Source organism: Oncorhynchus gorbuscha, linkage group LG17, assembly GCF_021184085.1.
Source record: "Oncorhynchus gorbuscha isolate QuinsamMale2020 ecotype Even-year linkage group LG17, OgorEven_v1.0, whole genome shotgun sequence".
Taxonomy (NCBI): domain Eukaryota; kingdom Metazoa; phylum Chordata; class Actinopteri; order Salmoniformes; family Salmonidae; genus Oncorhynchus; species Oncorhynchus gorbuscha.
Genome location: NC_060189.1, coordinates 50,580,140 through 50,595,273, shown reverse-complemented (window position 1 = coordinate 50,595,273; position 15,134 = coordinate 50,580,140). Strand labels below are relative to the sequence as shown.

Here is a 15,134-nt window from a genome sequence, read left to right as displayed (position 1 = left end):
TAGTCTGGTTCATCCTTGGGAGCAATTTCCAAACGCCTGAAGGTACCACGTTCATCTCTACAAACAATAGTATGCAAGCATAAACACCATGGGACCAGGCAGCCGTCATACCGCTCAGGAAGGAGACGCGTTCAGTCTCCTAGAGATGAACGTACTTTGGTGCGAAAAGTACAAATCAATCCCAGAACAGCAGCAAAGGACCTTGTGAAGATGCTGGAGGAAACGGGTACAAAAGTATCTATATTCACAGTAAACCGAGTCCTATATCGACATAACCTGAAAGGCCGCTCAGCAAGGAAGAAGCCACTGCTCCAAAACCACCAATTAAAAAACAGACTACGGTTTGCAACTGCACATCGAGACAAAGATTGTACCTTTTGGGGAAATGTCCTCTAGTCTGATGAAACAAAAATAGAACGGTTTGGCTACAATAGCCATCATTGTTTGGAGGAGAAAGGGGAGGCTTGCAATCTGAAGAACACCATCCCAACTGTGAAGCACGGGGGAGGCAGCATCATGTTGTGGGGGTGCTTTGCTGCAGGAGGGACTGGTGCACATCACAAAATAGATGGCATCAAGAGGCAGGAAAATGATGTGGATATATTGAAGCAACATCTCAAGACATCAGTCAGTAAGTTAAAGCTTGATCGCAAATAGGTCTTCCAAATGGACAATGACTCCAAGCATACTTCCAAAGTTGTGCAAAATGGCTTAAGGACAACAAAGTCAAGGTATTGGAGTGGCCATCACAAAGCGCTGACCTCAATCCTATAGAAAATTTGTGGGCAGAACTGAAAAAGCATGTGCGAGCAAGGAGGCCGACAAACCTGACTCAGTTACACCAACTCTGTCAGGAGGAATGGGCCAAAACTCACCCAACTTATTGTGGGAAGCTTGTGGAAGGCTACCCGTAAAGTTTGACCCAAGTTAAACAATTTAAAGGCAATGCTACCAAATACTAATTGAGTGTATGTAAACTTCTGACGCACTGGGAATATGATGAAAGAAATAAAAGCTGAAATAAATCACTACTATTATTCTGACATTTCACATTCTTAAAATACAGTGGTGATCCTAACTGACCTAAGACCGGGAATTTTTACTAGGATTAAATGTCAGGAATTGCGAAACTGAGTTTAAATGTATTTGGTGTATGTAAACTTCTGACTTCAACTGTATTCTGGGTTCTGATCAGGTACGACAGTTGAACTAAACTCACACGGTATTCATAAGTTATATTCTTCAAGAATGAATGGGTATATATAATTTAAAAGTAACAATTGACATAGAAACCGCAGATTGCCCCTTTAATGTACATTGACGAGGGGGTTGCCGAGAATTTGACACTAACTTGCCACAGCTGCCTGCATTTCATATTACAGTACATCTACTGTAATAGTCTCAAAGCAAGTACTGTGTAATAACAGTACTTGAGTATACTGTAAAGTTAATACTACCGTAATCGTAATGAATGAAAAATAATTTACTGTAAATACGAGGGATTGGTTCAAGCAGGCTGGCTGCTAGGTAGTGTTTAGAAATTACAGCATATAATTAATATTTGATGTCTTATAACACTTCTGGAAGCTTCCAAACTGGCAGCGACTACAGGGGAAAGTAAAATGCTCAATCGTTTAAGACTTGCCCCACTCCAACCTGTCCCCTATACATTTTAAATTTTTGGGGAACTATAACACATAGGAGTTAAATTGGTACAGCACTCACCCACAGGTGCACTATAGCCTCTTACAAGGCACACCTGAAAATGTCAATAAGCCAGAAACAAATAAAACATTTGGCACTCCAAACTACACAGCACGGTATTCTGTGGGGTGGAATTACAGTACCATTCAAAATACAGCAATTATTTCCCCACAATTTACAGTATGCTGCAGTAAAACATTTGAGCAGTTTACAATACCCAAAACTGCCATATGAATTAGTTTCACGTTACAGTGTACCTACCTCTGCTTTGTCAAACAGGTGAGCAGAACTTACACATTATCAGTGAAACCAGGAATACGGCTGCGCTCCAGGGCTAACCAGGAGACAACGGATAGTGGGAGGAGATCAAGGGAAACAGTTGCAAAGACTACCGGAATGTTGTCACCAATGGTTACATGGGTGAGTCACGCTTCACGGAACTTCAAAATGAGAAGCAACATGTTTTTTTTAATGGTTTCTGTTGATCATACAGTGATTTATTTGATACACCAACAAATTACATTTCTCTTGTATATACAGTCGGTGATTCTGTTGGATCAATACAAAAAAATAAAACCTGACCTAGAAATCTAGAATTTTCCACACATTTACCGGATTTGATCCGAATGGGGACTGTGCACACTAAGGAGAGCCCTTACGGAGCTGAGGAGTGGCTTCTCATGGTGGACGAGAATGACCAGAGGTATGAGAGAGCGGTCATCATCAAGAACAAACATTCTGGAAGGTTAAAGGTTGTCCATAATGGCTGCTTTGTTGGACTAACATCGTACCCTGAAGACTGAAAATGGTACTTAGAATAATGAGTACATTGAAAACAAAAAAGATTCAAATGAAAATAAAAGCCAACTTGTTCAAAGTATATTTTTGAGTGAATATTCTTGTTACAAAAATTATGGGATTCTATTGATGGGAATATTGACAACAGAAATTAATGAAAGTATTTATTTTTTGGCCAAAACTAGAATCTCTTCCTCTTGAGGATCTCCGGTTTCCAGTTGATTGGGTGGCTTTCCTCGGTCTGAAAGAAATAAAAAATAAAATCTCACCCTAGTCAGAAACAAGAACTTATAAAGTATGTCAAGGAATACTTCAGTTTCATTAGATTAGCAATGTTTTAGTGACTGCCATTTTTCCTGATTGAATAAACATCCACAATGAGGTAGTAAAAAAAAAAAATCAAAATCCACTATTGAATCACATCTAAAAAAAAAAACTAATGTAGATACAGCACGGGATGAAAGTATCTCTTACCGCGGTGTCGTCCTCTTTGTACACCTTGATGGTCTTGTCAGCCTCGGCCGTGATCAGCCTGCTCTCTGAGTTGTCGAACATGCAGGCGAAGATCCCCGATTCGCTGTCCAGCGAGCCAGGTTGCACGGCGGCGTGGATACGCTGGAAGTTGTAGCCCGTCCGCCAGTCCCACAGGTGAATGGTGCCGTTGTCAGCTAACGGAGACAATAAGAAGCTGTTAGGTTTAGCTGTATCCTGGAATGCATTTCAATTACCAGCTGTACCTTGTTAAGAGTTCATTTGTGGAATTTATTTCCTTCTTATTAATGGGTTTGAGCTAATCAGTCGTGTTGTGACAAGGTTGGGGTGGTATACAGAAAATAGACATTTGGTAAAAGACCAAGTCCATATTATGGCAAAAACTTCTCAAATAAGCAAAGAGAAACGTCTATCATTACGTTAAGACATGAAGGTCAATAGAGAAAATGTCAAGAACTTTGAAAGTTTCTTCAAGTGCAGTCGCAAAACCCATCAAGCGCTATGTTAAAATTGGCTCTCATGAGGACCCCACCAAAGCAAAGGAAGACCCAGAGTTACCTCTGCTGCAGAGGTTAAGTTCATTAGAGTTACCAGCATCAGAAATTGGCAATTAACTGCACCTCAGATTGCACCCCAAATGAATGCTTCGGAGTTCAAGTAACAGACACAAACAACATAAACTGTTCCGAGGAGACTGCGTGAGTCAGGCCTTCAAGGTCAAATTGCTGCAAAGAAACCACTACTAAAGGACACCAAGAAGAAGACTTGCTTGCGTCAAGAAACAAGAGCAATGGACATTGGACCAGTACAAATTTGTCCTTTGGTCTCAGGTCCAATTTTGAGATTTTTGGTTCCAACCGCCGTGTCTTTGTGAGACGCAGAGTAAGTGAACGGATGATCTCTGTATGTGTGGTTCCCACCGTGAAGCATGGAAGAGGTGGTGTGATGGTGCTTTGCTGGTGACACGGTCCGATTTATTTAGAATTCAATGCACACTTAACCAGCATGGCTACCACAGCATTCTGATACGCCATCTCATCTGGTTTGTGCTGGTTTGGGACTATCATTTGTTTTTCAACAGCACAGTGACCCAATACACCTCCAGGCTGTGTAAGGGCTATTTGACCAAGAAGGAGAGTGATGGAGTGCTGCATAAGATGACGTGGCCTCTACAATCACCCGACTACATCCCAAACTATTTTAATTGGGTTGAGTTGGACAGCAGAGTGAAGGAAAAGCAGCCAACAAGTACTTAGTATGTGTGGGAACTCCTTCAAAACTTGAAAAACATTCCAGGTGAAGCTGGTTGAGAGAATGCCAAGAGTTTGCAAAGCTGTCCTCAATGGTGGCTACTTTGAATAATCTAGAATATATTTGGATTTGTTTAACACTTTTTTTGGTTACTACATGATTCCATATGTGTTATTTCATAGTGTGACGTCTTCACTATTATTCTACAATGTAGAAAGAAATAATGGAATGTGTAGGTGTCCAAACTTTCGACTGGTACTGTAGATCAAAACATTGGTATAGATATAGGGCTAGGACCTAGACACGGCTGCCTATAGGATGTCCTATTACTTAGCCATTCCAATATCTTCGCTTCCAGCCTCTTCCGCTATCACTTACATTTACATTTAACATTTAAGTCATTTAGCAGACGCTCTTATCCAGAGCGACTTACAAATTGGTGCGTTCACCTTATGACATCCAGTGGAGCAGCCACTTTACAATAGTGCATCTAAATCTTTTAAGGGGGGGGGGGGATTACTTTATCCTATCCTAGGTATTCCTTAAAGAGGTGGGGTTTCAGGTGTCTCCGGAAGGTGGTGATTGACTCCGCTGTCCTGGCGTCGTGAGGGAGTTTGTTGTTTTTTGTTTGTTGCCCATCTTTAGTAATGCGCCTTCAAAGCAACAAAGCCATTCAATGTACTATGACTAGAAATAATCTGACCCAATCATCATGACAGAGGCTCAAAACTGTCTATTTCAATAGCAACATATCTACAAGGCCCAGTTGGAAAAAGCAACGGGCGTTTTCATACCTCCCGATACCAGCACGCCGTCCGAGTTGACTGCCATTGCGTTGATGATGGCGTTGTGTCCAGAGAGGTTCTGGATGAAGTTGCCGTCGGGGAACGTCCACTGTTTGATGTTGTCGGCAGAGCCAGAGGCTAAGGTATACCTGTAATGTGCAGCCAACCAATGTTTCAGTGTCAAAATACAAAATTACAAACGCAGAAATAAAGTGAGCGACCCTATCAGCTATCAATCTTATCATTTACTACAACTAGGTAATATAATTTTTCCAACTTGGGTGTGACATATGCATCAATACTAGCTACGTATGAGGAATTGACATACTGTCTGGGATGTAAGGCCAGTGCTCTGACAGACTTCTTGTGGTTGGTGAGAGTGGCTCTGGTCTTCCCAGCTATCAGATCCCATAGTCTGATGGTGGAGTCGTGGCTCCCTGGAACAGAAAAGAGCAGGGTTCAGAAGGTCACGCCGTAGCAAAACGTCTTGAAACGAACAAAACGCTGTGTTCTTATTGGACAAGTTCAAGTGGTATCTCCTATTTTCTACCTACCAGAACATGACCCAGGAGAAAAGGTCAAAATTCTGATTTCTCTTCGCGCCAGCTCATAATAGAACATAACAATATAATAAGCCATTGATGGTACTTTGCAGCGAGTCAACTAGCCAATATATGAACACAGCTTGGCCAAGCAGTTGTAACGTATCCGTCCGTACCTGTGATGATCTGAGGTTCAGCGGCCTGGCATCTGACTGTGGCCACTGTGTTGGTGTGTCCGGACAGGGTGTGCACGTTGGCTTTGCTCCTGATATCCCACACCTGTAGACGCACAGATTTCATATTGAAGTCCCAATACAATCCAAAATGTTCCACTAAAAATAACGTTTTTGAAAGTCAAGACAACTAGTCATTAGCAACACTTACCCTGGCCGTGGCATCTCGACTGCATGTGACCAGCACGTCGATGGTTGGGTGCAGGTCCAAGTCGTACACGGCGCTGAGGTGGCCGTGGTAGTGCCTGATCACCTAAAAACAGCAATCATAATTGGAAAAACATTGACATTGAAACACATGTAGTAGAGCAGAAATGAGTGGGCGTAACTATACTAAATACTTAACTAAATAATAATGGACCTACAGTCCATTCAAACACAAAATATAAAGTAAAGAAGAAATGAAAGGGTACTAGTACAGCACCTTGTTGTACTCCAGATCCCAGCACTTGACCTGCTTGTCCTCACCGCAGGAGAACAGGTAGGGACTCCGGGTGCTCACGGCCACGCCGCGCACCGTGCTGATGTGTCCCGTAAGGGAAAGCTTTAGCTTCCCACTGGCCAGGTCCCAGATCTGTCAGGAGAAGAAGAAACAATGGGGATTTGACATCACGATCAAACTTATAGCTGATCTATTATGAGATACATGACTAAATGCCACCATTTGACAGACATTTAATAGATCAAATGGGTGCCCCAATACCCTTGTCACTTATTATTCTCATATCACGAGTGATGATAGTGGTAAAAACGCAGCCCCTCATCCCCCCTGTCAATCACACACACTGATTAAACAAAGGACTTAATCTTCCTTTAAAGCTGCAATATGTAACTTTTTGGGCGACCCGACCAAATGCACTTAGAAAAACACGTTATAGATTTTTCATTGAAAGCAAGTTGAAGCAGTATATCTATTCTATGTGCGCCATTTCTATGCTTCCCGTTCCTAAGTTTCCTTTTTGCGTCTTTTACTTTTGTACACCCGCTTCAAACAGCCGTTTCGAAGCTATAGATCTCCCGGTCTCTCTCTGTACTCACCTTAATGGTTCTGTCGCCAGCACCGGTCACAAACCACTGGTTGCCGGGCTCTACGGCAATGGACCTCACCCAGCCAAGATGACCACTGATGACCTGGAAGGGATAAAGCAAACCTCTATCAGCTACCACACAAAACAGGGGGCAAGTCAATACCCCCGAAGGCATCTGAAACGCATAGGCCCTACATAAAGATATTCTAAGATTATGGTAGTACGTTTGAAGGACTAGGCACAGTTCCTTACAAAACATCAACCTTTGGTAAGTGTGCCAAGTGCTTTGATAAAGTGTGTGCACTGTAGAGCAAGTAAGTGTATTCAGATGCTCTTGACGTGACAAAATAATGTCCTTACCCGAAACAACTTCCACGGCGCGTGCCACTGGGGCTTGGGCATAGTGGGGGCTTTTCTGGCAATGAGGGAAGAGTTTTTGGTGCCGCCTCCTTCCAAAAGAGACTAGAAAGAATACATAGAATGATCATTCGAAGTGGTAGCATTAGATCATACAAGGCTGTTGTCACATTAGTGGAATGTTGGTGCAGAAATACATGTGAAGTGTTAGCAGACACAAAAAGGTGTGTAGGACTAATAATACGTATCGGAGAGCGTTTAGCCACCATAGCGTGTGAGTGAGGAGCGTGAGACCTCTCTGCCCCCACTGCGTGTCTGTGGATGTCCCCAACACTGGCTGCTGTGCGACTGGCGTCCAGCCTGCAATTACACAAAAAAACTAAATGGATGCTGGATACCTCAAACAAAGTACACTCATACGATAGGCAACCCCGATTGGGGTCTCGTGTTGACTGGATACAATAACCCTTTACTTATTTCTCTAAAATCTGGGGGTCTGTACAGACGGTTGTAGTGCTATAGAATCATAGAAGAATTGTGTCAAACAGATGAATGTCTGACGTGAACTATCGAATTATGTTTGTTCTAGTGTCTTTTCACTTCAACAAATCTACCGGGCATCATCTGAAGTAAGTACCTGGCTTGTGATGGTGGCAGGGCAAGAGCCATGGCATTAACTCCCCCCTCACTGGGGTTCCTATGTATCTGAGTGCCCGCCGTCAGAGCCACCCCTGAGGATGACAATACACAGCATTATAAAAGTGATTTAACGCCCCCGAGGGCACAATATGAATGAATGTGGTTTTACTTGCAACAGTAGCATTGGTATTGAGGTTATACCAGAGGGAGGGGTTCTCCAAGTCTGGTCCTGGAGAGATAATGGGTGTGAAGGTTTTGGTTCCTGGCCAATCATTTAACACACCAGATTCAAATAAATCCTGATCTTCAGCCATGATTTGCTGAATCAGGTGTGTTAGGATAGGGCTGGAACGAAAGCCTGCACCCCAAGAACCTCTCCAGGACCAGAGTAAGGGATCCCTGGGTAAGACTGTTGTAATTACCAGGTCCTGAGGGGTATGCGTTGGTCCCAGTGATCAAGTACTCTGGATCATCACCTGGAAGACCAGAGAGTTGTAATGAGAAATACTTGGAAGTATTGACTTGTAATAGTGCTCATTCGTTTCCCGTTAAAACAATACTTATTTGTCAATGATTGACGTTGACGTGACGGCATTCTTACCGGGTTGGAGATAGTTCTGATTGGCAGGCATGTTGGATCCCAGTGGTCTGTCCTTGCCCTCTTTCAGAATGGGCATGTGTAGAACAGCACTGTAGTCTGCCCTTAGCTTCGCTGCCATCTTCACCTTGTGACTACGAAGGGAAACCCTAGTTAACTCAATTGAACACATCAGGCTGAAAGTAGGGCGGGGCGATACGGCCTAAAAAAATGATGTCTTGATCTTTTCAAACGTATAGGCGATTCACAATATACAGTACCAGTCAAACGTTTGGACACCTACTCATTCAAGGGTTTTTCTTTATTTTGTACTATTTTCTACATTGTAGAATGATAGTGAAGACATTCAAACTATGGAATAACATATGGAAACATGTAGTAACCAAAAAAAGTGTTGAATCAAAATATATTTTATATTTGAGATTCTTCAAAGTAGCCACCCTTTGCCTTGATGACAGCTTTGCACACTAGGCATTCTCTCAACCAGTTTCATGAAGAATGTTCCCACATATGCTGAGCACTTGTTGGCTGCTTTCACTCTGCGGGCCAACTCACACCAAACCATTTCAACTGGGTTGAGGCCAGGTCATCTGATGCAGCACTCCCAACACTCTGGAGTGTTTGGTCAAATTGTCCTTATACAGCCTGGATGTGTGTTTAGACTCATTGTCGAAAAACAAAACGATAGTTCCTCTAAGCCCAAACCAGATGGGACGGCGTATCGCCACAGAATGCTGTGGTAGCCATGCTGGTTAACTGTTCCATGAATTCTAAATAAATCAGACCGTGTCACCAGCAAAGCACCCCCACACCTCCTCCATGCATGGAACCACACATTGGGAGATCATCCGTTCACTTACACCACGTCTCACAAAGAGATGGTGGTTGGAACCAAAAATCTCTAATTTGGACTCATCAGACCAAAGGACAGATTTCCACCGGTCTAATGTCCATTGCCTTGCGTTTCTTGGCCCAAGCAAGGCTCTTCTTATTGGTGCCCTTCAGTAGTGGTTTCTTTGCAGCAATTCGACCTTGAAGGCCTTATTCACCTGATGTGACTGTTACATGAACTCAGCGAAAAAAATTGGCTGCAATTTCTAAGGCTGGTAAATCTGGATCTTCCTTTCCTGTGGCTGTCCTCATGAGAGCCAGTTTCAGCGTAACGCTTAATGGTTTTTGCGACTGCACTTGAAAAAAACTTTCATTCACATTTCTTGAAATCAAGGCAAAGGGTGGCTACTTTGAAGAATCAAATATAAAATGTATTTTGATTTGTTTAACACTTTTTTGGTAACTATACGATTCCATGTGTTATTTCATAGTTTGTCTTCACTATTTTTATTTATTTCACCTTTATTTAACCAGGTAGGCTAATTGAGAACAAGTTATCATTTACAACTGCGACCTGGCCAAGATAAAAGCATAGCAGTGTGAACAGACAACAGTTACACATGGAGTAAACAATAAAAAAGTCAATAACACAGTTGAAAAAAGAAAAGAAAAAGAGTCTATATACATTGTGTGCAAAAGGCATGAGGAGGTAGGTGAATAATTACAATTTAGCAGATTAACACTGGAGTGAAATGATCAGATGGTCATGTGCAGGTAGAGATACTGGTGTGCAAAAGAGCAGAAACGTAAATAAATAAAAACAGTATGGGGATGAGGTAGGTAAATTGGGTGGGCAATTTACCGATGGACTATGTACAGCTGCAGCGATCGGTTAGCTGCTCAGATAGCAGATGTTCAAAGTTGGTGAGGGAGATAAAAGTCTCCAACTTCAACAATTTTTGCAATTTGTTCCAGTCTCAGGAAGCAGAGAACTGGAAGGAAAGGCAGCCAAATGAGGTGTAGGCTCAAGGGATGATCAGTGAGATACACCTGCTGGAGCGCGTGCTACGGGTGGGTGTTGCCATCGTGACCAGTGAACTGAGATAAGGCGGAGCTTTACCTAGCATGGACCTGTATATGACCTGGAGCCAGTGGGTCTGGCGAGTAATATGTGAATGCACCAATTTGTAAGTCGCTCTGGATAAGAGCGTCTGCTAAATGACTTAAATGTAATGTATATGTAGCGAGGGCCAGCCGACTAGAGCATACAGGTCGCAGTGGTGGGTGGTATAAGGTGCTTTAGTAACAAAACGGATGACACTGTGATAAACTGCATCCAGTTTGCTGAGTAGAGTATTGGAAGCTATTTTGTAGATGACATCGCCGAAGTCGAGGATCGGTAGGATAGTCAGTTTTACTAGGGTAAGTATGGCGGCGTGAGTGAAGGAGGCTTTGTTGCGAAATAGAAAGCTATGATTCTACAATGTAGAAAATATTAAAAATAAAGAATCCTGGAATGAGTAAGTGTCAAATTTTGACTGGTAATGTACCTTCACTAAAAATGACCAACCTCTTGTAGCAGGCATTTTGGAAAATAAACACCGGTTTCATAAACAATCTCAAGCACAAGCCCACATGCTAGTGACTAGCCAGCTATTCTTTGTATTTATGGTCTAGCCAACTTGGATCTATTTGCTAGCCAACAAAGTAGAAAAGTTTAATTGTTATGAACTCACCCTCCTGCACATCTCCAACTGTTTGAACAGCATGCTAGCCTGTCCACATTGTTCAATTGTTCAGATTGTTCAAATCAAGTGGCCTACCTTATTTCTCAGAACGAGTTACCATTATATAAAAGCTCCTTGTACATGTATAAAACAAACCGGACAGCTCGTGTATCAGTCTGTGGCTAAAATGCTGCTAGCAGTACATGGTCCTGCAATGTTGCGTGTGACAGAATCTGAGTATTCATTTTCCAGAATCAATGTCCATCGACATTCCCATTTTAGTAGGGTCTGTTCTTCACACAACAGTAGAGACATAGAAAAGGTAGTTAGGAAGTTCTCCCCTATAACAGTAAGATAATGTCTCAATGTGTTTCAGTGCGCGTGGGGGAGGGGCTTGGTGCGTGTGGGGGAGGGGCTTGGTGCGTGTGGGGGAGGGGCTTGGTGCGCGTGGGGGAGGGGCTTGGTGCGCGTGGGGGAGGGGCTTGGTGCGCGTGGGGGAGGGGCTTGGTGCGCGTGGGGGAGGGGCTTGGTGCGTGTGGGTAAATGAGGTGCACCGTCTAAGCAAAAGGAGAGAAGGCGACAAGACCAAAAGACAACATGAGAGAAAGTGGACATAAACGCTAACAACAAAAAAAATAGATTGCGATACAGGCATTTGGAATATCATACTAAAACATATATTCAACTGAATTAGATATCGCCCAGCCCTACCTTAAACCTTAGTCATTTCAGAGAATGAGCCTCTGTCCTGAACATAACCCAAATAGATTCTGACCCTATGCTTGCTTACAGCTGCACTGGGATCTTACAGTCTTCATGTTTAGATTAAGACACAGGAGTGCGAGATATGGCCCGGAAAACGTACCTCAATCCAGGGATGAGAAATGCGTTGTACTCTGATTTGTCTCATTATCCCAACTGTTACACAGAGAAGTTTGAACGACTGCTAGTTTCTCCAGAAAACTGCATTTTCCATCCTCATGATAGGTAGCAGAAGCCACAGCAGCCATTTTGGAAGGGCAGTGTCAGCCAATCAGCTCCTTTGTTGTTCAATGTGATGTGCCATTCCACAACGGCTGCTGTGGCTACTGCTAGCTAGCATGAAGATGAATGGGTCAGTTTACTTAAAAATGTGCCATTCAATCTTCGATGTAACTGAGTATAATTCACATACTTACACCCCAAGACACACACACTTGTTTTCACTAATTCTCCTATGCTCACACAGTGGACTATCCACACACAGACTATGTATGCCCCCACACACACATTAATAATATAATATAATATACACATTAAATGCACACACATGCATACTGAAACCACAGTTCCACACCCCATTCACTGCTGCTACTGTCTGTCTTTCATTTTGCCTAGTCCTTACCTATATGTACATAGCTACCTCAATCACCATTCGACTCGGTACTGGTACTACTGTTTATAGCCATGTCATTTTTGTATTTGTTATTCACAGTTTATTAATTCCTCGAGCTACAAATATATATATATATATTTTTTAAATAGTACATTTTTTCTCTACAGTTTGGAAAGGGACCTGTAAGTAAGCATTTCACCACACCAGTTTACGAAGCACTTGACAAATAACGGGACACTTCCTTCGGAGTACAACGCATTTCTCATCCCTGGAGGAAAGTAGATTCCCCGAGCCTTATCTCGCGCCGGGTACCGGTGTCTTAATTTAAACAGGAAGCCTGTCCGACCCCAGTGCGGCTGTTAGCAAGTGTAGGGTCGTTAATTATTATGTCTATGCTGATCAGACAGACTGGACCCACACACAGCGTCTCTTTCTCTCACTCAATGACAGCATATTGTTATACAAAACATGAGTACCTTGTTTCATCCAAGGAGACTGGTTTGGCATGGTCAGCAACAAACATATCATGAGTCCTCTTGAGGGACCTGAACACGAGCGTGTGCACAGAGTGCTTCTGCACATCCTGAAAAATGAAATACACGGACATATTACTTTCGACAAAAACTATATTTTCTTTGCTCGCTAATTGTCAACTACTGTAGCTACTAATTCGTGACGCGAGCTACTGTAGTTAGCCATGTGCCGTTAACGTACATCTCAACTCCACGATACCACATTCGCGGATGTAAGTGCAAATAACGTTGCACAGTTGATCTAGCTAATATACATTTTCCAAATGGAGTTATTTCAAGCGTATTTCAAATGGGCTAAGTATAACTTAACGTTGCTTGCTAGTTATCACGTTAGCTTATGCGCCACTAGCTACACCTGTTGTAATTTCAGTTTTACTGACAAAAATATGCACGAAAGAGCACATACCTCAGTCATTTCTGATGATACTTAGCCAGTTAGCTTGGCAATCTGTAAAAACCTTCGATAAAACAGATGTATAAATTAGCTAGACACCGCTTGCTAAACAAACGTACAAATGCTGTTCAGATGCACCGGATGCAAACCATCAGTTCACGTGTTAATTTCCGGGTCAAATATTCCCCCTTACGACTATCGCCATCATCTGGCCTCATCTAGTAACTTTTATGATACAAGTAAACTTAGCAAAAAAGAAACGTCCTCTCACTGTAAACTGCGTTTATTTTCAGCAAACTTATTTAACTTAACATGTGTAAATATGTGTATGAACATAACAAGATTCAACAACTGAGACATAAACCGAACAAGTTTCACAGACATGTGACTAACAGAAATTGAATAATATGTCCCTGAACAAAGGGAGGGCCAAAATCAAGTGTAACAGTCAGTATCTGGTGTGGCCACCAGCTGCATTAAGTACTGCAGTGCATCTCCTCCTCATGGACAGCACCAGATTTGCCAGTTCTTGCAGTGACATGTTACCACACTCTTCCTCCGGGCACCTGCAAGTCCCCAGACATTTCTGTGGGGAATGGCCTTAGCCCTCACCCGCCGATCCAACAATTCCCAGATGTGCTCTATTGGATTGAGATCCGGGCTCTTTGCTGGCCATGGCAGAACACTGACATTCCTGTCTTGCAGGAAATCACACACAAAACGAGCAGTATGGCTGGTGGCATTGTCATACTGGAGGGTCATGTCAGGATGAGCCTGCAGGAAGGGTACCACATGAGGGACGAGGATGTCTTCCCTGTAACGCACAGAATTGAGATTGTCTGCAATGGCAACAAGCTCAGTCCGATGATGCTATGACACACCACCCCAGACCACGACGGACCCTCTACCTCCAAATCGATCCTGCTCCAGAGTACAGGTCTCGGTGTAACGCTCATTCCGTCAACAATAAACGCGAATCCGACCATCACCCCTGGAGAGACAAAACCGTGACTCATCAGTGAAGAGCACTTTTTGCCAGTCCTGTCTGTTCCAGCGACGGTGGGCTTGTTCCCATAGGCAACATCGTTGCCGGTGATGTCTGGTGAGGACCTGCCTTACAACCGGCCTACAAGCCCTCAGTCCAGCCTCTCTCAGCCTATTGCGGACAGTCTGAGCACTGATGGAGAGATTGTGTGTTCCTGGTGTAACTCGGGCAGTTGACGTTGCCATCCTGTACCTGTCCCGTAAGATGGATGTTCGGATGTACCGATCCTGTGCAAGTGTTGTTACACGTGGTCTGCCACTACGAGGATGATCAGCTGTCCGTCCTGTCTCCCTGTACCGCTGTTTTGGGCGTCTCACAGTACAGACATTGCAATTTATTGCCCTGGCCACATCTGCAGTCCTCATGCCTCCTTGCAGAATGCCCAAGGCACGTTCACGCAGATGAGCAGGGACCCTGGGCGTCTTTCTTTTGGTGTTTTTCAGAGTCCGTATAAGGGCCTCTTTAGTGTCCTAAGTTTTCATAACTGTGAGCTTTTAGTGTCTTAACGAACGTTCCACAGGTGCATGTTCATTAATTGTTTATGGTTAATTGAAAAAGCATGAAAAACAATGTTTAAACTCTTTATAATGAATATCTGTGAAGTTATTTGGATATTTACGAATTATCTTTGAAAGACAGGATCCTGCTGAGTGATGATGTCTTCTGCAGTGTTACTAATAACCATTCAGGCCTTATTTATAGTTTATATAATGATTTTTATTCAAGATAAACAAGCTATGATGACTATCCTGCCAAAACTGCTATTTTCAAGATTCATTTCAAGCTCTAATCACATGTAAAG

The 15,134-nt window shown here is 43.0% G+C and overlaps 1 protein-coding gene across 1 annotated transcript; it reads right to left on the bottom strand.

Moving 5' to 3' along the window:
• Positions 1-2,175: 2,175 nt before the first annotated feature.
• On the bottom strand, positions 2,176-13,456 carry LOC124002115 (pleiotropic regulator 1-like). Its single transcript, XM_046309397.1, has 15 exons — positions 13,300-13,456; positions 12,837-12,943; positions 8,431-8,561; positions 8,252-8,305; positions 7,828-7,921; positions 7,457-7,550; positions 7,194-7,295; positions 6,844-6,936; positions 6,230-6,379; positions 5,957-6,058; positions 5,749-5,851; positions 5,359-5,467; positions 5,040-5,179; positions 2,977-3,170; positions 2,176-2,743 (listed from the first exon to the last, which is right to left on the bottom strand). The coding sequence occupies exons 1-15, from the start codon at positions 13,306-13,308 to the stop codon at positions 2,684-2,686; spliced, it is 1,542 nt and encodes a 513-aa protein (XP_046165353.1). The 5' UTR covers positions 13,309-13,456; the 3' UTR covers positions 2,176-2,683.
• Between the last annotated feature and the right edge of the window lie 1,678 nt (positions 13,457-15,134).